This window comes from Ammospiza caudacuta, chromosome 3 (assembly GCF_027887145.1).
Source record: "Ammospiza caudacuta isolate bAmmCau1 chromosome 3, bAmmCau1.pri, whole genome shotgun sequence".
NCBI classification, from domain to species: Eukaryota; Metazoa; Chordata; class Aves; order Passeriformes; family Passerellidae; genus Ammospiza; species Ammospiza caudacuta.
Window position 1 is genome coordinate 77,609,339 of NC_080595.1, and position 22,471 is coordinate 77,631,809.

The following is a 22,471-nucleotide window of genomic DNA, read 5'->3' on the forward strand; positions in this document are numbered from 1 at the left end:
TTCAGCCTAACTCTGTTGCTATGGAAAAGGCTGATCAGTGCTTTCCAGGCTTGGGACTCCCCAGCATGGGGACTCAGTTATTTTTAAAGCATCTGTCTGTGCATTAAAAATAACTTCTCTCCCAATTCCTTTTCTCCACTTTGGCTGAATAATGAAGGCTTGTTCAACTACAGTGGTGTGTCCAGAGTGCTTCCTGAAAGCTAATCCAAGGAACCATTTAAGCCAACAGGCCTGAAAATGCAATCTAGGACAGGAGTTAGGTGCTGAAGTTCCCTCTGCAACACCTGAGAGGTAGGAATAATCCCAGGAGAATGGAGTTGCAGAGCAGTACACCCGTGCAATAGCATGGCTGAATCATACCTTGGGAAAGACACCCTCAAAGGCAAACAAGGAATGCCTAACCCAAAACCACCATGAGCTTTGGTGTGAAAATCATCATCTACACCATGAACAGCTACCAAGGTGGGAGAAAGAGACCAAGAATTGGAATTGCTCTGGCTTGTCTTTGGGAAGGGGGAAACCTGAAATCCCTGTTGAAATGGGTATGCACATCTGTCTCTTCTTTTCCATCTCCCTCCCAGTGTATGTGGAAAAGTCTCCTCATCTGTCAGGTGGTGGGGGAAGGGTATGGAATGCTCCTGTACCTCTTCCTGGTTTTCCGGGCAAAAGGGGAGGATCTGGGATAGCCCACTTACTGCAGACAAGTTTATGTAAATATACTCTGCAAAGCTGCAAGACAAAGTGAACCTTAGTTACACCAGACCAGACCTGATGCTCCCCTGTGTGGCCTGAGAGTGCTGAGAGGAGCATTTGGTCATTATTATGTTCCCTTCATCGCAGTCTACAAATTTCTAGAGGGCTGCTTTTTAGATTAACAGAAAGGTACCCTAAAATTATAAATTTGCTGCTGTTGTTAGAAACAGGGAGTGTGCTCTCCTGGCAGATGCAGTAACTAGCTGGGCTCTGCAGTGTGGGCTGTGGACGGCAGAGTGCACTGCTCATGCAGCAGATGAAGGCAGCAGCACCCAGGCAGCTGCTGGGGGTGCTGGGGCCACAGCACCCTCCCGTTCCTTTTCACTGATCTTACTCCTTCAGCAGGTACAGCCTTAAGAGGGCATTTATTCAGCAATCATCTCAGGCAGGACTGCATCTTTTGGGAAGTGGGCCAGGTGTGTGCACTGACCAGCCAGGCTGGGAATGCAGGGGCTGCAGGAGCTGGGAAACCCTCTGGAGAGCACACATAGTGTGCCATCAGCACGAGTGTGCCATCTGCCCCCTCTCACTGCTGCTGAACATCTACATGTGCTGCTGCCACATCTGCAGGTACACTGTAGGCACATCCTGAGGGTGATTACAGCTGGTCATGCGGCAGGTTTGATCTCTAAAAAATAATAATTAAAAAAAAGCTTTCTGTGTGCACAGAAACAAAAAATAAGAGGTGTCATTTTTGCTCATACTACAGTATCCATCTGCTCACATTTAGTTAGCTTTTTCCATACAGGGGCAGATGAGAGAAAATGAGGAACTAACAGGTTTCCAGGAAGGTCAGGTTCATGTCATGATACAAAGCTCTGCATTAGTGGAAAGAAGTGTGTGCCCTGGTGTTGCATGCTGGAGGGGCACTGGCAGTGACTGCTTGGCTCTTTGTTGGTACAGCAGATGATTGCTGTTGCACATTAGCAAGCAGATGTTCTGTGCTTACATTGCTCTGGTGCATTTTTATTTGACTTTTCAGATTTGCACTTTACATTCAGATGGGAGAATTGGCAGCTACTTTATGAAGTATGACAAGAAGCAGCCATAATTAGGGCTGGAATAATTTTAGTGATCTGCAAGTCCATATTTGAGCATCTGGAAGAAACACAAAGTGTTATTTTGCAGCCTTGGGTCGTTTTCTGCTAAGTTTTCTTCTGTAGTCACGTCAGAGAGGCAACAGGTTGCAAGATTTACTGATGCTGTCAGCAGACTCAAGAACTTTCCTGTGCTGTCCCACCATCTGGTCTTTAAACTTCATGCAAATAGTTCTGGTGGTTCCTGGAAGCAGTAGCTCCTGTGTCCAGTGGCACCATTTGGAAAGCAGCCAACACAGCAGAGCCTTCAGGTGCTGTTGGAGACACACACAGAGGCTGAAGTGAGGAGTGATGCTGGAACTTCAGCAGCTCTGGTTGTCCAAGGGTGGATGAAGCTATAGGAGAAACCCTGCTCTTTGGAGGATTTGAACCATTCAAAAGCATTTGGAATATTGCAGCGTGCCTTAGTGCCTTAGTGTTTGTTTCTAAAATTTGGATCTGTTTTCTCTCAGACTGGGGGCAGTCCTGTTGAAAACCTGCTGAAATAATACCTGGCTCCAAAACTGCCTGCTATGGCCCAAGTCCAGCATGCCCTGCTCTGCTGCTGGCATCTGCTCCAGAGCCACACCAGCTGTGTTTGGCTTGGCAGGGAGCTCTCCTTCTTCCCTCTCTCATGGGCTCAAGCTGAGACCATGGGACTGCAAACCACGTCCATTCCCTGTTCTTGTCTCAGAACTTTTATTTTTGAGGTTCTCAAGGACAGGCTCTGCATTGCTGGTGTCACAAAGCATGGTGACCTGTCGGGGTGAGTACACAGGGCCTGGTGTTCTTACCAAATCCAGTTTCTCTGTGTCATCTTCGATCTGGAGCAACAATCCATACTGGTCCAGCAAGTACATAGCCCTGGAGACTGTCAGAAGGGTGACCTGGAAAGCCTGAGAAGGATACACAGTGTGTTTGTGTAGTTTTTAAAGAATACCTACATGCTTAAAGCTGACATCAACGTTCACAGTCCATGCTCGAGGCATTTCAGATGCCAAAGTCAGAGCTCCTAAATCTCTGAGAAACATCAGGTCAGGGGTGCATCGTAATGGTTTCTTTCCTCCTTTTCAACCTACCCTTTCTCTCCCTGCTTGAGATGCACTGTCCTCTGCAGGTGCTGCCAGGTTGTGCGTTGGTAGGAGAGCACGCTGCCACCAAGCAGTGCACATACACCTGAGAAGGAGAAAAAGTGCCATTTGATCCCTGTCAAATCCCACTTTGCAGAGCATTATTTTGTCCTTGTCTTTTGCAGAAACTACATCTGATTAGACTTATTCTTCTCTGGACACCTCCTTGTGTCACCTTCTAGCTGAACCTGCCTTGAATTTAAAGTTGGTGTCAAGGAAGCCCTCAGGCAGTTTGGTAATTCGGAGGCTGAGACAGGAGAAGTTAAAACCTCACGTGCTGCAGAATATCAAAACTAGACAGAAACTCAATCCGGTGCCTGCTGCAGCTGCACACTTAGGAAGCAGCACAAGCTAGAATTGCATCATGTTCATTTCTAGCAAGTTCAAGAGTTGAGGTGCCTATGAAAGGCTGAGTAAATAACAGTGCAGTTGCTTGAGCTGCCCAGGCAGGGTGAGCACACCATGGCTGGTATCAGTACACATCAGGACAGGCAGTTCACTCAGCTGGAGCAAAGCACCCTCAGGTGACTGTCCTGGGTTTTTCTCTGCTCTCCTTAGTCTGTAGAGGGGAACAGGATCTCAAACTTTAAGACCAAACCCACATGCCTCTGCTTCTCTGACCCCCGAGGAGATGGATGACTGGCTAGGACAGGAGACAACAGAGCTGTACTTTGTGTGGATATTGGGACACATAAGTTGATTTTTCTCTCTAGACATTTTGAGCTGAAGTGATATGAATCTGAACTTATTCAAAGCCAGAATCACCGTATAAAAATCATTTTTACATACAACATTCTTTTGTTTAGTCCAGCCTGTCCAATCTCAAATTAGCTAGGTGGCAGAGGAGATTTAAGAAGAGAACAGAATTAAACCTGCACACAGGGTATTTGAGTTGAATGTGAGGTGCCTAATTAAGTCTGTGAAGTGCCTAAATCTATTTCTCGAGGCATAGAGTCACAGAATATCTCAGGTTAGAAGGGATCCATATGGATCAAGTCCAACTTCCTGCTCCTTGCTACCTCCAACTAAACCACATGACAAAGAGCATCATCCAGACTTCTAGGATAGGGTCCACGAGTTGGAGGTGAGCCTTTCACTCAATCCTACCTGTTCCAGTTGCTGTGCCAGGGTCCTTACTGCCAGCCTTTTAAAGTGAGGAGGGTGTCTCACCCGGGGGCTAACAGGCACCGGGCAGAACTCTGCAGCAAACTCCCTGCCATTAATCTCACACCTATTTGAGAGAAAGAACAACAGATATAAATAGAAATTAGGGCTTTGCTGATGAGTTAATTGGACAGTTAATACTACTTGCCCATCCACAGTGATGTTCCATCTTGGGTTGCTGTTGAAGTCTGGAGATGAGGCTACCCAGCAGTTTTCCAGGTATAACTCAACACTGGGGCTCTTGTCCTGCAGCTCCACCTCAAGGAACACAGACTCCATGGGTTGTTTGAGTATTGCCGTGCTGGGCCCATAGAACTCCATGAAGGATTCATCTTGAGAAAATGTCAGGTGGTTTTGTTGTTGTTTAATATTATTTAAACTAAAACATACTTGGAAATTATCTGATTTCCATAGCAGGAGATTTACCTTTGGACACTCTTGAAACTACATTCAGAGCTTGTCTTACCCTCCTGTAAGCTGCAGAGAAGGAAATTCTAGTGAGGTTCTTTAGGCAAAAGTAAGGCATGTCTTAACAAGGGAACTTAGGATTGAAAGAGTTAGAGAGGTTTAAAAATGGAGGAAGAGAATTGCACACCTGCAGTATTTGAACGTGGAAACATCGTCCCAGAGCCAAAGGGAGGGGATGTGGCTGGGTCCCTGGAGAAGGCACCAAGCACTAGGGTCTCTTTGGCTTGGTAGTAGCACAAGACTGTTAGTCTAGAATAGAAGAAACAGCAATTGTTGTGTTCACATCTGTTTCCCAGCAGCTGTACAGAAGTGAGCAGTGTCAGCCAGCAGCAGCTCCTACCTGTAGTCTGGATCTCTTGTGATTGTTGGTATGCTCTGTCTTGGAAGAGTCTCTTTCTCATAAGAGATTTCATTCTCATAAATAATGTGGTCACCTTCAAACTGTGCATATGGGAAGCTCATTGTAAATTGACTCTTCTCAGGAGCTGGGGCAGGGGACCAAGGGAGAAAATGCAGGAGAGGCAGAGAATTCCAGCAGGTGTATCTGCTCTGGACATGGACTTACCCTTACAGAAGTGCCACAGGTAGTGACATGGAACTTGAAGAAGGCATGGGCTTCATTATACTCCTTAGGCTTGCAGGAGCTGTCCCTTAGCTTGGTTTTACTCATGTCAATGGCAGGAACTGTCTTCATTTGGGCAGATACCATTATGGTACCATCTGGGTGGCATACTGAGAAAGGCAGAAAGTTAGTTTGAGATCAAGAAAGAATCACACGTTTTTGTTGATTGATCAGTGCATAACTTACTTATAAATGCTGAAGAATTAAAACTGCAGCTAATGGAGAACATCTGTAAGGTCTCCATAGTTCTCACTTTCCTTAGGGCAACATCAAACCTTGCTTTGATTTTCTGAAAGGACACTTCCTGCAAAGGAGGAGATGGAAGAGATCTGTTATCTCTTTTACATCATCCACGTGTACCAAGCTTTGCTCCATAGCCTGTGCCACTTGAATATTAACAAGTGACAAGAGATAAGTCAGTGTGAAGGCTCAAGCCTGAAGCAACATGAGGGCAGAACTACAAGTACAAGTTTTCTTGTATGAATTTATCAGTCACTGTCACAGAGATAAATTTGGGCTGATTATTGTGGAATAGTTCAAATTATCACAGTATCAATTTCCCCCTGCCATGTCTTAAAATTTCAGCAAAATTTCCTTTAAAAGAGCTTCTTTCATAAAAGCTATATTGAAATATTATTTCTGGCTCAGTGCAGATGTGACATTTTGCCTCATCTTACTAAAAACACTGAGGAGTTTGTTTTTGAAGACTTGGTGCATATCTTTTAGAGACAAATGGGGACTGCAGATTGCACAATACATGGCATTACCATAACGGTCCATGTCTAATGCCTCTTATCCTACTTGCTCTGTCTCAGAGTCCTTCCCTCTGGAGGTTTTCCAATATGTGCAATACCTCAGCACTACAGGCTGTGACTGCAGGACTCTGGGAGCAAACAGTCCTATGCGCTTTAGAAAAGGCATTGCTGAACAGCTCTTGTACCTCATAGATGAGTCCCCCAGCAAACAGAGGTATTTGCAGGATCAGGTGTGTGGAGTTGGTGGCTGCAAGGTACCCATTGGTGAGGGCAAGGTGCCGGTTCAGGAGCTTGTTACCAAGGTACAGGTCCCAGTACTGGTGCAAGCCAAAAGTGGGCAGGGTCAGATACAGGTTATCTTCATCACAGGAACCAACTGCTTCTGGAACTACTGTGGGAAGAAGGTGGGATGAAGAGTTAGCAATGAAGGAAGGTTTGATGGTGAGGTTTGGCCCAGGCAGGGATTTCTGTCACAGGTAGGAAACCCCAGCAGCCTGTTATGTGCATGCTGGCACTGTCTGCAGGGCTTGGCTGTGTTGCAGGGGTGTACCAGATGACATCTGGTGGGATGGGAGTCCTGCTTCAGCAGTGGCCTGCCAGCTTCCTTCCAGCACTGTTCCCTGTTTCAGTAAGGCAAGCTGAGCTATGTATGTAAATACATTTTTTGATCTGCCTTCTTTGAGCTGAACCAAGAGCTATTTCAGAGACAAAATAGGACAGTGAGGAGACTGTCATCTTTGTGGCATGCAAAAAGCTAATAAATTTGAGAAAATACCAAACAGACCTCCTGACTGTTTCAGCAACCTGGTAAATACAGCTCTTAGTGGATGATTTCTCCTTATAGAAATACTGTCTTTGGAGATTAGAGCAATGTTTTTGAGTCATTTAAGTTCTGCCCTGGATGCAGAGGCAGAATTGTGTTTGAGGACAAACTGAAACTTGTAGCAATGTCTGAAAGTTTTGCCAGTAGATGTATGTTCACGTTCTGAGGCATCTTGTTCAGAGTTTGCAAGCCAACTTCTTCTACACACTTGTTTTATTGCTCTCAGTGTCTCGGGGGCAGACCGTCTTGCCAGCATGCAGAAGAGCTGCCATCAGCGGAGCAGCAACTTGGCTGTTAACAACAATGAGCTGTGGAGGGGTGGGGTTTTCTCCAAAGCTCTCACCCTCTCTCTGATGCTCTCACTGAATTCAGTGACAGCCATGCTGTTGATGCAAACCAGTTAATGTCAGGGGAAAGCTTACCAATATCAGCAATCACACACTCCACCTCTGCTGAGTGATAGTAGAGCATCATCTCCAGACCCACACTAAGGGTGTAGTTGACTAGGAGGGTGTATTTTGTTTCATTTCTATTCACATACTGAAAGAGAGAGAAGAGTAAGGCTGCAGCAGCTTTTGGAATAGGCAGGCATGTATATTCTGAACAGCACTAAATAATTATTCCAACACCCTCCTCTCCCCTGCAAATAGCTCAGGCTCCAAAAGCATCGCTTCAGCTGGCCTAAAGCTATTCAGAAATCTGGCCTGGATTCAACTGCTCTTTCAGCCAAATATAAATGTTCTGCCTTTTTCAGAAAATGAAGACATTGAAAATGAACACAGTGGTGGTTCCTCTGTGGTAGTCCAATGGTGAAAGAACTCAGAGGGAGATCCAGGTCCAAATCCTTATTCTTCTTTACTCAGAGTGTGGGCTGAAACCAGGAGAGTAAATAATGGGTTGCATGGAAGGTTAGAGGAGATGCTGTGAGAGTTCTCTCTTAACATCCTCTTTTCCTTCACTGAAAGTGTTCCCAAAGCAAAACCTAGTGTTCAACCTGAAAGAAATACTTCTGGAATTTTTTTTTCTTGCTTTGATCCTTCATGCAATTTGACTGTGGTTTGACTGCAGCCTGAAAACTATTTGCACAAATCCTCTGCGTTCACAATGTTGTTCCTTGTAACAGCATCACAGCCTTGCGTGGTTTGGTTGAAAGAGTGGTAGAGGACTTGCAGTTACACATCCTCCCACTGAAATGAGAGGTTGAAATCCCTCTGTGAGTATATACCTTTTACAAATATTTAGATTACAAATGGTCTGAAGCTTAGCAAAATTACATTTAGAGTCTCTGAGCCTGCCCGTAGCATGCTCACATGGGGCATGGCCTGTGCCAGCAGCCACACAGTGGGCCCAGGAGTTACTGGATTTTTGAAACTGGTGTTTGCCAGCATTGCAATAATTGATTCCAAGACACTCCTGTTTCAAAGGGCAGCATCTAATACAGACTTGACAGACCTCTTCCTGCTGGATGTGCACTCAGACATTAGCCATCCTGACAGGCACTACAGGAAGTAACATTTCATCCCATCTAATTACACTTGATACTGATCTCCTGGAGATCTGTGGAGAGCAAGGTGGGGACATAAAAGCCTCTGATCTTAACTCAGATGATCTCAGACTCACTGACACCTTTATGATCAAGGAACTGTTGGCTTATAAAAGCTAGATCATGCTCTGCAAAGGGACTGCCCCACCTCCTCCACTCTGCTGCTGAAGTGACCTGCTGTATCCTACCTCTCTCAGAACATATGGATCATCAAAAGAGACTTCCAGGATAAATGCTTTTGTTCCATTAGAAAAGGGAGTTTCATAAATCTTGAAGCCGTGGTGCTGTGCTTCCCTCAGGGAAAATGGCACATTTCCTACTGTGATTGCCACCAGAGAGACATCGGGAAGAAAGTGTCCAAGTGCAACATTAAATTGCCTTTCCTCTGGCGCAGTGTCTGCAGGGAGAGAGCATCAAATTACTGCTGATGTGGATCAAATAAGGAGGACGGTTGGGGTGGCCTCCCATTCAAATTCCAGGAAACTTAGCCAGCAGCCATCTCTTTAATGGCCCTGATTAATGAGTGTTTGTGTTCCAGTCAGATCTGAAATACTCTGAGTACATGAGAATTGCTTCAAGCTGCAGGGGATTAACAACAAATACATAGAACTTTATAGAAAGTGGGTTCAGTGACTTTCTAGAGGTGCACTATGATGTGCAATACCTTTAAAGAAATCTAGAATCTACTTCAGTCACATAAAATTTGAAAAAAATTATCATAATGTATGGTAAGAGGCTTCTTTTTCTTTTTATATCACTTATACAGACAATTCCAAGTATCATTAGTGCCTTAATGCATTGGAACATTAAATTTAAAAACCATGACTGCAGCACTGGGTGGCACAATGATTTCAGTATGCTCCCAAGGTATCAAATGCAGCAATCTGGGGGAGAAAATACAGTCAATGAATGCTGTCCTCAGACAGTTCTTCCCAGTGTGATAACTGCACATCTGCACATCACGAAATCTTTATTCCAGTGCTCACTGGAAAAATCCAGGCATTAACATGAAAGGAATGTTTACATTTTTATCAGCAACTTATAAGTTAAGCCTAAAGGGTTTTTGCTCATTTTTTGTTTGTTTGTTTGTTTGCTTTACTATAGTACTTGAATCTTGACTTTGCCTAGAAAATTGTAAGTGGGAGTTGAGAACATTCTGGTGAATGTAGATGTGTGGCACAGGTTGGGTGGAGCAACGTGTAGCACAGCAGAAGATTGGTAAGGGTCAATGAGAGGAATGACTTACTGTTGATAACAGTTGGCATTTGTGGCATGAAAGGGGTGGTGATGGATTTGATGACTGTATACTTCGTGGTTTGCCAATCTGCATCCATCCATGTGTGCTCCAGAAACAGGTCAATGCAGTAAGTGACTCCATATACACCACCAGATATGGAGCTCTAGGAGGTAAAATGTGGGATTAAGTCTTAATGCTCAGTGGCTTAATGAAGAGATGACTGAATATGGTTAAAATTCTCACACTACGAAGAGAAAATGGTATTCTAGTACAGCTTGGGATGGATTTTGCTTGTTTGTTTGGTAGCTTGGCCCATTAGTCTGGTCCATGTGTGGCTCAGATACTGCTGAGGTCCTTAATAAGGAAGTATCAGGGGTGTCCTCATTGAGTTTAGCACATCACCATGTTTGTTTTGTTGGGATTTTTTTTACCATTCCTGGATTGCCAGTCATGTCCCTTGTTCTGTCTGTTGCACAAATAGGGAACTTGTAGGGGGATAGAACATAAGTAAATAAAGGTATAAAAGTATATAATAGTTTACATTAGATTACATTTACAAAAGATTACATTCTATATAAAAGTATAGAATGTAATCTTACCCCCTAAAGAGTTGCAGCTGAGCCAATTACTAAGGATTAGGAGCAGGCCTGATGTTAACAGGCCGCAGCTGCAGCCAGTCAGCAGAGTGTTATAAAAGAGTGGGTTGGGTGGCTGAGGGGAACTGGAGTCAGTGCTTGGAGGAGCTGCCTACAAGAACCATCAAGGAGGTATGGAACTCTGGCAATATGGAACCCTTGCAATGTAATGACAATAGAACTCCTGAAGAGGATAAGTAAAAATCACACCAATTCCATCTTGTAGGAATATTGCCAATTCCTTTCTAGGTGTTCAAGTTGGGTGGAGTTTTGAGCAACCTGATGTACTGAAGGATGTGTCTGCCCATGGCAGTGGAGTCTGGAGTAAATTGTAAAGTGCTCTCCAGCCCAAACTAGTCTATTCTATGGAGCATTCCTTTTGACATTGCCTCTGTATCTGTAAATTATGTATTGGTGAGGAATAAATTGTGTTCAAAGCAGGTGACTGCACCCCAACAACATGCAGAGAACATGTCCCTTGCTAAATCATTCTGTCTTGGAAATTGACAGGGAAATTACTCATTGAACCAGACCAGAAGTTTACCAGGACTAGTTTCATTATTGAGCAACATTAGACAATTAAATTCCAATGTCCAGAGATCCCTTCACTCTTAATGTATTAGTATGCCTTATAGATTATTAACAAAAGGCAGACTCTTGTTTTGACCATGTTTTGTCATTATAAATTCCCAGTTTCTGAGTAAGTGCTTTCAAAACACAGAGAAGAATCTAGCTCTTCAAATTTATTGTATCTGCAAATTTTAAGCAGCAGTCAATCAGTATTTGGATTTATCGTGATTTGACACATCTGTAGTACAGGCCCTCAAATGTATTTGTGTGTGACAGGTTTGTACTAACCTCTAGCTTGCCCCCTTCTGCTCCAGTAGGGATGGTTATTCTGATGTGTGTCTCGTTGTACTCCAGTAAGTAGTTCATCTCCTCTGGATTCACTATGACTTGATCATCCACTCCCATTACAATGCTTTTAGACAGGAAGGTGGATTCCTGGACCACTAGTGTGGGGATAACTCTTGGCACAGTCCATGTTAGTGTGGTATTGGTGAAGCTGATGCCATCTGTGGAGTTAGATAGACAGTTCCAGAGAGGGGGCAATTGGAGTTACCACTCAGTCCTGTCTCTGCCTTTCCCTGATTCCATTTCACCAGGATATCTGTACAGCTGTCACTGATGCAACACCTTGTAGGACATTAGCCAAAGGATGGCTATTTTGTCACAGAGACCCTGGCACTCGAAGCAGACCTGAATCACCAGTTTCAGGTGAATCATTAATTTATTCAGAAGAACTGGCAGCTATGGTCCCAGCTACCTGCTCTGTTGTTCCAGGGCTTACTGGCAGAAGAAAGAGGGCACAGAGCAACCTGTTTGCACCTTCTTGAAATATTGGCTTCAAGGTCTCATCAACTTAAAACCTCATGCTTCCTCACCACTTGTTCACATTAATGATCTCTGTGAGATTATAAATGGCTGTGAGAGCCAGGTGCAGCCACCACGTTTCTGCGAAAAGCCAGGCCAGTCCTGCCTCTCCAGAGGAAAGGATTACGTGAGTTTCAAGGATGCAGAGCTGCATGCCTTGCATGGAATGGTATGAAAAAGAGGAGCCAAGGCTGTGGGATTAGTCCAGGGGAGGCTCCCTGGCTCTTCTATAGCAGTTTTTCTTGTTTCCAGTTCCCTGCATCTAATGTGGGGATTTGAGAAACCAGAGACATGACACTGCACTGGGAACACAAGTAATGTAGTGTCACAGCAGGGACTGTGTTTGTCCAGGACCAAAGCCACAGACTCTTAGCTCATGTTGTTCTGAGAGAAGCTTGTAAACCTCTTCTCTTAGTGAGAATGGGAAGACTGTGTTTTCTGCTACCTCTTTCAGTGGTTATTTTTAGTGAACAAGTAAGAGATCCTTACCAACAGGACAGGAGACAGTTGTGTCAATCAGCAAAAGCAGCCACCGCTGCCTGTACATGGAAGTGGAAGTGATCATGTTCATAGTTACACCACTGACCTGTTTGAGCCCAGGCAGAAAAAGAGAGCTGATGTTCTGGAGAGGCAGTGGGAACAGCAGAGCTTTGTGTCTGGCTGGGACCAACAACTCACCACGCTGACATCAGACTCGTTGCTGTGGTAGGGCGCTCGCAGGTACACCCGGGACAGGCTGTTATTGAAGCTGTAGCCCAGTTTTACTGCATCACTTACTGTTATTCTCTTTCTCCCTGATGGAGAAACAAACATCAGTTGCCATTGCTGGTATGCAACATTTTGAGTCTGCAAGAGAGAGATGATCTATATCAGTTCTGTGTCTCTTAAAAAGCTGAGTAGTGATACTGTGGTGGCAGTTTCCCTGTTAGAAGTGAAAGTAACTGGAATGATACTAGGAGCTCATCTCAGGCAAGAAATACCCTTGAGATATATATGTGTATATATATGAATATGTAAAGATGAGGAATTCTATAGCTCTTTAAGGCATCTTTAGAGATACTCTTCTGGCATCCCTGGAAGAAATGTAGACAGGTGGCCTTGAAAAAATCCACTGTGGACAAAATATCTGTGCTGTTAAGAAACTGATTGTCCCCATGTCTGTTGATTGCTGGAGCAGTCCAGAGGCCAAATGTCAGACTACCATTTATAGTGTGTAGCCATACTGTGTCAAAGATAAGGAGAGAGCAATGGCTGTACTGGCCTAGAACAGAGTCCCCTGCACTGCCCACTGTGATGGGCACATGGGAGCACAGTCAAAAGGAAAATGGGCATCAGGAGCAAGTAAGACATGAGAAACATGGGACAAGCATTTATATTTGACAGAATCACAGAATGGTTAAGGTTGGAAGGAGCCACTGGAGGCCATCTAGTCCAACCTCCTGGCTTAAGCAGGTTCCCCATGAGCATGGTACTCAGGATTGTGTCCAGGCAGCTTTTGAATTTCTCCAGATGAGACTCCACACCTTCTCTGGGCAATCTGAATTCTTCCTCGCATTCAGGTGGAACTTCCAGTGGATCAGTTTCTGTCTGATCTCTTGTCCTGCTGCTGGGCACCACTGAGGAGAACCTGTCTCCATCCTCTTGATGCCCTTCCTTCAGATACTTGTGTGCTAAGATTCTCTCCTACTCTTTCCCAGTCTAAACAGGCCCAACTCCCTCAGCTTTTCCTCATAAGATAGATGCTCCTGTCATCATTTCCCACTCATTCTTTCCAGCCTCAAATATTTTTCATCTCAGAGACTCCTGAGCTATCTGTACCTTCTTTGTATTTTGTGTGTCTTATTGGATTTCTCTTCAGTCAACTTTTCCAGACTTTCCTTGGGATCAAGTAAGGTTTTAGCAGCCACAACATCTTTTGGTGGTGAGTTTGACAGTTTCATTACCCATTGTGTGAAGAACCACCTACCTTTGTTTGTCTTGAGCTCAGTTTCCACTAATGGAACAAGTGTATGACTGTTCTCCCACCTAAATGTCTTTTTTGCAGTCTAGAGGTCTAAAAATACTTGAGAGGTTTTCAGTACTTGACGGCAAATTTGTCATCTCCCTTTTTTTGTCGGAGATGGAGCTATGCCCCAAGAATGACTCATAGGAGCAGAGAGAAGAGGCAGGCTAGAACTGTTAGGAAAAACTCCCCTTCATACCTCTGGCAGTGCTGACATCCATGCTACAGTGTAGTCATTTGAAACTGCTGGGACATCAGTCTTCACTGACACCTGGGGACACAGGAGATTCTTTGGGAGTAATGGGAGCAAACAGATCTTCAGTATTATTACAGGCATGGGGAATAGTATCTCTCAGGATTTAGCAGTTTGCATTCATTAGAGGCAATTAAAGTGTTTGCATGGCGGTTCTTGATGGCACTAATTTTGTGGCCTTGAAATGAAAGTAAGTTGGCCTGGGTCTCTCCACTGGAGGTGTAGGAAAGCAGGTTATTGGCATTTAGAGGACTGGTTCTCTCTTCCCATGCAGGCTGAACACCTGAAAATGCAGGATCCCCAGTACCTAAGGTAGGTGCTGTGGTGTAAATCCTTCCCACACGTGCTGCAGAGTGAGGCAAGGAAACAGGACAGTCAGAAGACACCTGTACCATGGTTTAATTGTGTTGCAACCCAGACATGACTGCACAGCCTTGAGTTCTGACAGGAGAAATATGTTTTCTTTCTCCTGCCTGTTGCAGGCGTGCACAGAAAGCAATGAAATTTGGATTGTTTGCTGCCTCATTTCTACACTGGTGTGTAGGTGATGGCAGCAGGCTGAGCAGTCCAATTGCATCACAGGACAGGAGGCAGCTCCTATCTCACAATCATGTCCTGTGAGTTGTGTGATTCAGCAGAGATGCAGCTCTGCAAACTCTAGGTTTTATTATTTCAGATATGAGGATGACATTCTCACTGCTGCAGCACTTTATGACCAAAAGGGACTCTCATGAGCTTAAGAGCTTGGCCTTAAGCCTCTCTGTTAATTTTCTTGCAGAGGCTTGCATCTGTACAGTTTACAGACTTCATCTGTACAGTTTACTGAGTTTCACTGCATACAAAATATTTATGGCATGTAAATGTGTTACTAATCAGATCTGCAGCTACACACTATGCTAAATATCAGCAGGTTGCTATTTTGCCTGGTACATGGGGTACAATCAACTTCTGACAGGAATTTGTGGAGGTTGATGTTCCTGCCAGGAACAGCCTCTCCTTCAGAGGGAAGGTTTTTACCTCCATGTAGTTTTCTTCACACACAATTTCTCTTGAAGCCCAGGATGCATAGGAGCAGTACATAGGGTAGGTGTAGGTGACAGCTGCCCTCATGCTTGAAAATGAGGAGACTTTGATGTTCACAGTCAGTGAAAACAGCTCATCTGCCTGGGAAGAAAAACTGGCAATTCAGCAGCTGGTGTGGAAGGTTCCAGCAGTGGCTGCATGGGACCATGCAGCCCAGTGTTCTGTTTCTGAGAGATTTTATAGTGATGAGAACAGCTTGAGAACTGCAGTAACAGCTCCTACAACCAACATACCACCCTGTCTGCAATGGTTTGTATGCAGGGTCTTACTGAGCCAGGGACATTGCCTCAGCACTCACAGCCTTTGGCTCAGGCCCCATCTCAGCTCTGTTCTTGCCACACTGTAAAGGAGCAGCTGGTCAAGGGCAGACCTGACCTACCTTACTGTGAGATTCATGTTTCTCCTCTTTGTGACTCTGTGTGTCTCCACATAGAGAAAGTACTGGAACTTTTGTTTTGATCTAAGTAGTTCAAACCTAATCTACAAATTAATGTTTAACACCAGACTAAGTCCAGTAAAAAAAATCCTTTTGGTTCTTCAGCTCCCCAGAAGCCACACACAAAGCCATGGATTGTCCTTCTATCTGACATAGATGTGTATTTTTTACAGAAGAAGGCAAAACCTTTACAGAGAAATTTCCAGCCTGGAAATCCAGGTCATTGCACAGAACACTGTACACCCCCATTCTTGTTAGCTAACTCTGCCTATAAAGTTTTACCATATTTTTTCTGTGGGGCTTCCAGGACTAACCAGACTAAACATGGACAAGCAATGAAGTTTCTACTCTGATTTGTTCTGGTTTTGGGTACATTTCATTTCAACTAACATTTAGAAATTAGAAATCCAGGCTACACTTTTACACATATTTTTGGAAGGGGTGAATCACCTTCTGGAGATGCCTGCTTCTCTCCATTGACTATTGTGGAAGAGCAAACAACTAGTTTAGACTAGACATTATCTTTTAGATGGCTAAAGTTACGTGAGGCAAATCTGGGTCTAATAGACATGTGTGATCTACGTTCCTAGGCATGTGTTAACAGGCACATTACCACACAAATTAGGCCAGGAAATGATCTGCCAGAATCACACTGCAAACATTGCTTTTTCAAGCAGATGCCTACTTCTTTCCAGAGAGGCTTTCAAGAAACTCTCTGGCAAATCAGCAGCTACAAGGATATGCTTGAGAACTGGCAGCTACTCAGCAGCATTAGGATAAGTGTCATTCCACGGAGAGAGGAAATCCCATGTCAGTCACACTGAACAAACCTCCCAGCAGAGAGCCGTTGCCTATTCATTTCCACGCTACACTCCCAACACTAGTTCCTTGAGTTCAGTATTCTCAAAACATGCCATTAGAATGCCATATACTATCTCAAATTTGTGTTTTTGGAGAAGATGTACTGCCTGAGCTGCTTCCCAGCCCGTGTCTGGGCCTTACCTCATTGGCCACGTGACAGCCGAGCACCGAGGCGCGGAACACGGGATTGCCCCACACGTCCTCTGACAGCACATAGCCACAGCGAGAGGCCAGCTGCTCATCCAGCAGAACTGGGCCAGAGTAGGGATCTGCAGGAAAAAGGGAGAGACATGGAGGATGTAAAGCTCAAGGCAAGTCTTGGGGCAGAGTGGTGCTGAGGCCCTCTCACACAGCTCTTCGTGTGGGTTGGGAGCTCTCCAGTGACATGGCTGCTAAGGAGCTGGTGACACTGGGCTGGCATGAGACAGCTTGGCATGACTCAAGCTCACACACATAATGTGCACTTCAATGCCTGTTTCCTTGCATCCAGAAGCTTGTGCCATTGCCACTTTGAAGTGCTATTAGGTGAGTTTCTCTGAAGCATCACCTTCATTTCTCCCTCCCTGATTTTGGTCTCTAGAAAAGAGTTATGGGCTATTAAACCCATCTGTTTCTAAAAATCATCAAGGTGGGATAATCTGCTGCCCACTCTGCTCAAAGGATGTGGTCACAGGTCTGTTTTGGGCGGGCACTTTTACATATTGATCAGGTTTGCTGCTTCTCTCTGTGTGCTGTGAGGCCTATGGGGGAGCCAACAAGAGACATGACAGGGACTGGCCGTGCTCAGCTCTTGATGATGGTAGAATTAGTAACAGCATATTTTGTTAACCAATCTGATTAAGGAGCCATTTTAGTCTTGGGTTAGATACAAAAATCTGTACAAACAGATAGGGTTTAACTAGCTGCCACTGCAATTTCTAGAATTGTCTGTCATGCCTATATGTTGGACAGTTCTAGAACTGTTGTTTCAGTAGATGGATGCCTGCAGGCAGGATAGGCTCGGGAGATAAGTGGGAATAATTTTGGAAGAAGAAAGAATAGCTTTTATGAGACCAGCTGATAGAGCTGGAAGAAACAAACAGCATTTTGTGCCTGAAGGCTGGTCTGTTTTTTCCAGCAGTATCAGTTACTCTCATAAATGCTATCCCTTCTGCCCACACCCTTTCCATACTCAATTTTTTCAGTTCTGCCTTCAAATCAAATGAAAAAAAAACATAACCCAGAAAAGAGTGCGCTGATCTCAAGAGAAATTAATTAGATTTGGGGTGAAATCACATACTTTTCACAATCTGATGTGAACATTTTCTGGTTTTCATTTTGGTTCCGAAGGTTTTTGTTTTCTGCAGAAGATGGAACCCCTTTGTCCAATCTGAATCATGGTATTTAAATGCCCCTGTGGTGCTAAATAAAAAGGAAATAAAGATACCCTCCTAAGTGCTTTAATTGCTGCAGCACTCACTCAGCCCTCATTGAGAGTGTGTTTTCTGGGTACTACCAAGCCTCCACTGCTGTTGTCATTGTGCTGTTCAGGGCATATCCAATGTGCAATGTTGCCTTTGTTTTCCTTGCTGGACATGTGTAAGGGCTCAGCAGAGGGAAGAATGAAAGCCAAATGTCAGTCCTTCCTCCTCAGACCATCCTCTCTCCTTTCCCAGCACTGTAGCAGCACGGGGCAGAGGGGCTGTGGCTGTAGTTACCAACTTTACTCCTCTGCAGGGTTAGTGCCCAAATTGAGGTGGGAGAGGCTGGCTCAGGGTGACAAGGATCTGCTGCACGTTCCTTGGGTCAGTTACCAATTATCAATAGATGGCAGCAGCATCCAGATCACAGACTCTGGGATGTCTTAGGTGATTCCCCAGCCTTCATGCTATTCGGGGCTGCCACTTGTAACTCACCATAGATTTCCAGCTGGAAGAACTTTCCCTGGAGCAAGAGTTTATTCAGTTTCATCCAAAAAATTCTGGAGCGGCAACTGCTCTCCACAAAACCTAGTGGGAGCACATGTAGAGCTGATGAGTCAGTGGGACTGGAGGGCAGAGAGGAGGCACATTGTGTTACAAGCAAAATAACTGAGTTCTCATCCTTGCCTCTCTCCCCACTCTGCTTTTATCATGTTTCACCAACCTGGGGGAGCCATCCGCCTCCCTTGTCCCAGCCAGAACAGGAAGAAAAACAGCCAGATCCTGCAGTATAAGCACATGAGCTAATAATAGGGAGAACAGAGAGAAAAAAATAAAAGATCAAAATGGAAAATTAAGGAGGTGGAAACCAAAGTCTTGTTACCTGTGCAGCAAGTGACCCACAGCCTCCATCTGTCCCCAGGGACCTGTGCATGGGCAGCAAAGTCCTCCTCCCTGTGAAGTAAAGCAGACCCAGGTGTGCAGGTGGAACTTGGTCAGACCCAGGAGCAGGGGTACAGGTTACCTTTCACAGACTGTGCTGTCTTCTCCAAACCTTGTGTGTGGACCAGGAGAGGCCAGTGGCTTCTGTTGTGGAAGGACACCTGGGTGGAATCCTGCAGTGCCCTCCAACGTTATCAGAGCTCACTCCCAGCAGGGGAGGCAGCTCCCTCTCTCTGGGAGGGCACAGCACCCTCCTGCCAGAAATCTGCAAGGTCAGAGGCTGCTGCTGAGCCTAATTGTAATGAGTACAGCAGACCTGGTGCTTTCCATCAACCCCTGGGAAGTATTCTCATTCCTTACAAGCCAGTTGGGTAGCTCTAGCTTCAGGTCTTTAGAACACATGAAACATTTCTCCAGAGGTGTTTTAATGTGGTCTACACAGGAAATATATTTTTGTTTCTGTGAAATGTCTCAGTGACCCAGCCATGCCAGAGATAACAGCAGTACTTTGGCAGCTGCACATTTTGCTTTTGTGGATCCAGTTAGGTTGCCCTTTGATTTGTTTGATTATCAGAGAGTGTTTTGGTGAAAACATCTTGTTTTCAGAAGTGCTGCAATATCTCTGTATCAGTCAGACTATGTGCAGGTCTGTAAATGGCCAAGCATCTTGCCTGGGAAAGTCTTTGCTCATAATGGGAGTTGTTTCTCTGAGACTGCAAGTGACCCAGGAAAGAAAGGCCGAGAAGCTTGGACAGCTAAAAATACAGCTTGTGTGGCATGGATGAGACAGGGCAGGGTGAGGAGTACAAGAGATTTAGGTTGACATTTTAGCCATTTCAACCCAGAGCTCAATTTCCTTTTTGCCCCCATTTTGGGCCATTGACCAAATGTTCTTACCTTACTTTGTTTCACAGGCATGAGCAGAGCTGTGCTGTAGCGCAGATTGTTTTTGCTGTGCACTTCACACCACTGTGGGATAAACAAAAGCCAGTGGGCCCTGTGTCCCAGGACACAGTGCAATCAGTGTGATTTCTGCCTCTCCCAGAGGACCTGTGCAGTAACAGCAGTGCCCCACCACTGCCCTGCCAGACAGGCTCACTTTGCACAGCAGCAGGGAACAGTGGCACACATCTTGTGTGAGTGCTCTGGAGTGGAGCCCCAGGGCTTTAGTAATCTCCTAATTAATGTCCTTCGGACACAAGACCCTTTCTCATTCAGTGGGAGCTGAAGTCCGGCTTCTGCCACAACTTCTCATGAGCCCAGGCAGGACTGGCTGCGTGATCCTGGCCCCGTTACTCTGCGTCCGAGTGACTCCTCATTGGATCCAGCTGGAGCTGGAATTCTGCTGGAAATGGCCGTACTCAGATACCACAGTGATGAGTGTGGTGTAACAATGAGATTTTGAATTTTGAGTGAAAACTTCAGTATATTTGGATAGCAAACAGTTCCAATTTTGATAAGCCACTTCCAAGAGACGTGTAGCATCTCCCTGAGATACTGTGAGTCAGGGTCTGAGGGAGCCATGTTAGACAGAGCATGATCACAATTTATTAATTAGCAGTCAACTGTCAGGGCAGGTACACAACTGCAATTAGCTGCCACAAGCAGTGAGACAAGTTTCTGCATATTTGGACAACTCAGGCCATCGTGATTACTGTGCTTCTGGCATTAATTTAGTTCTAAGTGTGACAGAAGTGACTTTGGATGTGACATAGAAATTGTGGTCGGTGTGTAATAGCCAGCTCTTGGCCTCACTGTCAACCAAGCAAAGCAAAGCATGTTCAGGTCAAATGCTTTTGGCTTCCAAGGATCCCTTAAGTGCTGTGGAAAGCATTGTTAGCACTGGGCGTCTGGAAGCATCAGCTGCTCGTGGTCCCTAAAGTTCCTCTGGTACTCATTATGAAGGTAGGGAGGATAGGCCTATGTGTTCCAGGTTGTTTTATTTGTCTACTCAGTTTTCCTCTCTGTTTTGGCTGCACAGGAGCACCCATCTTAATGTTCTTGCAGGGTAATAAACAGCTGCTCCATTTCAGCTTCGAAGTGATGGCATTCTGCGGTGGATAAAATGATTCATGGCTTGGGTTCTTTTGAGCTGAAAGGTACTGTTTGAATGTAATGTTTTGGTTTCTCTTTTTTTTCCTGCATGGGTCTGGACCTGGGCTTTGTATTATATAATGTGTTAGAAGGTTTAAAACCAGCCACTTGGAGCAGCACCTCTCCCAGTGAGGCTTGCTTTCAGCGGTGGAAAAGGCTCCAGCCCTTTGAGTCACGGTGTTTGTGTCTGTTTTTCTGTGGCACTGAAATCCCCAGGTTACATGAATACTACACAAAAAGTGTTTAAAATTTTTCTGTACCAGGTCTTTTAATGATAACTTTATTTCTACAATTGGTTAAAATGCAAGGAGGTTGTTTTTGGTGGGTTTTTTTCTTTGTTTGTTCTGGTTTTTTTATTTTGTTTTTTTTCCACTATGTCATGTGTGTTGATCTGAAGTAAGCTTCATCATTATTGGACAAAAAACCCAACAAACTAGTGAGCAATGGGAGAGGGAATGGGTCAAAGTCCTGTTTTAATGTATCAGAAGCAGATTCACAGAATCATTAAATCACAGAATGGTTTGGGTTGGAAGGGACCATAAAGATAATCTGATTCCAACCCCTCTGCTGTGGGCAGGGACACCTTTCACTGGATCAGGTTGCCCAGGGCTCCATCCCACTTGGCCTTGAACAATTCCAGAGATGGGGCAGCCACGACTTCTCTGAGCAACAGTCTTTGCTTATATAGAATCTTCACTTATGAGTTGGGAAAAGCCAACATAAGGAATCTTTGCCCTCCTCGCCATCTTCCAACTGCAGGACTGGCAAACATGAAGTAGACATAGAAATATTTTCATGTCAGTATTTCTAAACCTAGAAGTGGCTGCCCAAGAAGGGAAGATGTGGCTGTCAACTAGAGACAGCCTCTAGATAATCTTCAAGGAGATACTAGAAGAGATGTTTCTCCATGGGAAAAGATATGCCTTTGAGTAAGATGAGAATTAGATAAGCAGGTTATGAGTTCAGAAGGTGAGAAATGTGAATGGTGTAAAGCTTTATCTCTGAGAAGGGTTTCTCAGGGTGTCTGTGAGACAGAGATGTGCAAGTGGCCTCCACCTGCAGGGCAGCATTCTGTTCTGGAACCAGCTTGGTCACCTTGTCAGGAACATGAGCCTGAGCTCTGCTCTCACCCACATGCACCAGGAGCTTGTAAATGCATTCAAAAGGCTCTTGAATTCCCAGGGTAAAATAGCATAGAAAAATTGCTCTGCTTGAACTTCATACTGTGGCACAAGATAATCTCAGTGACTGATGTCACTGCTCTGTCTTCATATGCACATTCTTGTTTCAGAGGGTTGAGACCACACTCTTCTGTGCAGATGGCGCAGGGAAAAATATACCTGTAAGAAGCAACTTTAGAAAAATCAGCTGAAAGAGGAAATTTCTTCCTATCCCCATGAGCAAGTAGTTGGTTTATGCTCTGGACTATGAGAGTTTACATTCCTCATCTGTTATCATTAAAGTATTATAATAATAATTATTATTATTGTTTGTATAATGTGTATTTAGAAATTGCCCTTGTGTTTATACCATTTTTATCTTTAAAACATACCACACTTAAATGCAAATGAATTCCAAAAAGCAACTGTTGCTATCATTGCATGCCACTAAGCCGTTAAAGTGGTGGAAAAAGCACAAATAAGCAGACTTGTACCTTGATGGGCTTTTAATTTTTTTTTTTTTTAACATGCAATTGGTGTTAATTTCTCTGTGTCTGCAATGTTTGTGTTCACTATAACTGAACAATAGAACTTTGTTTT

General features: G+C 44.6%; 1 protein-coding gene across 2 annotated transcripts; it reads right to left on the reverse strand.

Annotated features, from left to right (window-relative positions):
• Positions 1–1,729: 1,729 nt before the first annotated feature.
• On the reverse strand, positions 1,730–18,666 carry LOC131556142 (zona pellucida sperm-binding protein 2-like). Of its 2 annotated transcripts, XM_058802559.1 has the most exons (23): positions 18,559–18,666; positions 18,400–18,458; positions 18,171–18,263; positions 16,417–16,544; positions 14,913–15,059; positions 13,842–13,913; positions 12,319–12,486; positions 12,130–12,226; positions 11,065–11,282; positions 9,581–9,734; positions 8,523–8,731; positions 7,214–7,331; positions 6,154–6,359; positions 5,400–5,517; positions 5,157–5,323; positions 4,932–5,032; positions 4,719–4,840; positions 4,550–4,600; positions 4,272–4,455; positions 4,067–4,190; positions 2,909–3,005; positions 2,624–2,725; positions 1,730–2,104 (listed from the first exon to the last, which is right to left on the reverse strand). In XM_058802559.1, the coding sequence occupies exons 1-22, from the start codon at positions 18,585–18,587 to the stop codon at positions 2,643–2,645; spliced, it is 2,745 nt and encodes a 914-aa protein (XP_058658542.1). In that variant the 5' UTR covers positions 18,588–18,666; the 3' UTR covers positions 1,730–2,104; positions 2,624–2,642. The 2 variants fall into 2 exon arrangements, with proteins under 2 accessions (XP_058658542.1, XP_058658541.1); XM_058802558.1 differs by having other exon boundaries at positions 4,067–4,455.
• Positions 18,667–22,471: the final 3,805 nt, after the last annotated feature.

What these genes read in the sequence shown, in the direction of transcription:
- LOC131556142 (XM_058802558.1), bottom strand. Translation starts at nt 18,587, where the DNA reads ATGGAGGCTGTGGGTCACTTGCTGCACAG. An exon ending in GCTGTCACGTGGCCAATGAG is followed by an intron (nt 15,060 to 16,416) that starts GTAAGGCCCAGA and finishes TTTTCTTCCCAG; the next exon opens with GCAGATGAGCTGTTTTCACT. An exon ending in AACTGTCTCCTGTCCTGTTG is followed by an intron (nt 11,283 to 12,129) that starts GTAAGGATCTCT and finishes CTAACTCCACAG; the next exon opens with ATGGCATCAGCTTCACCAAT.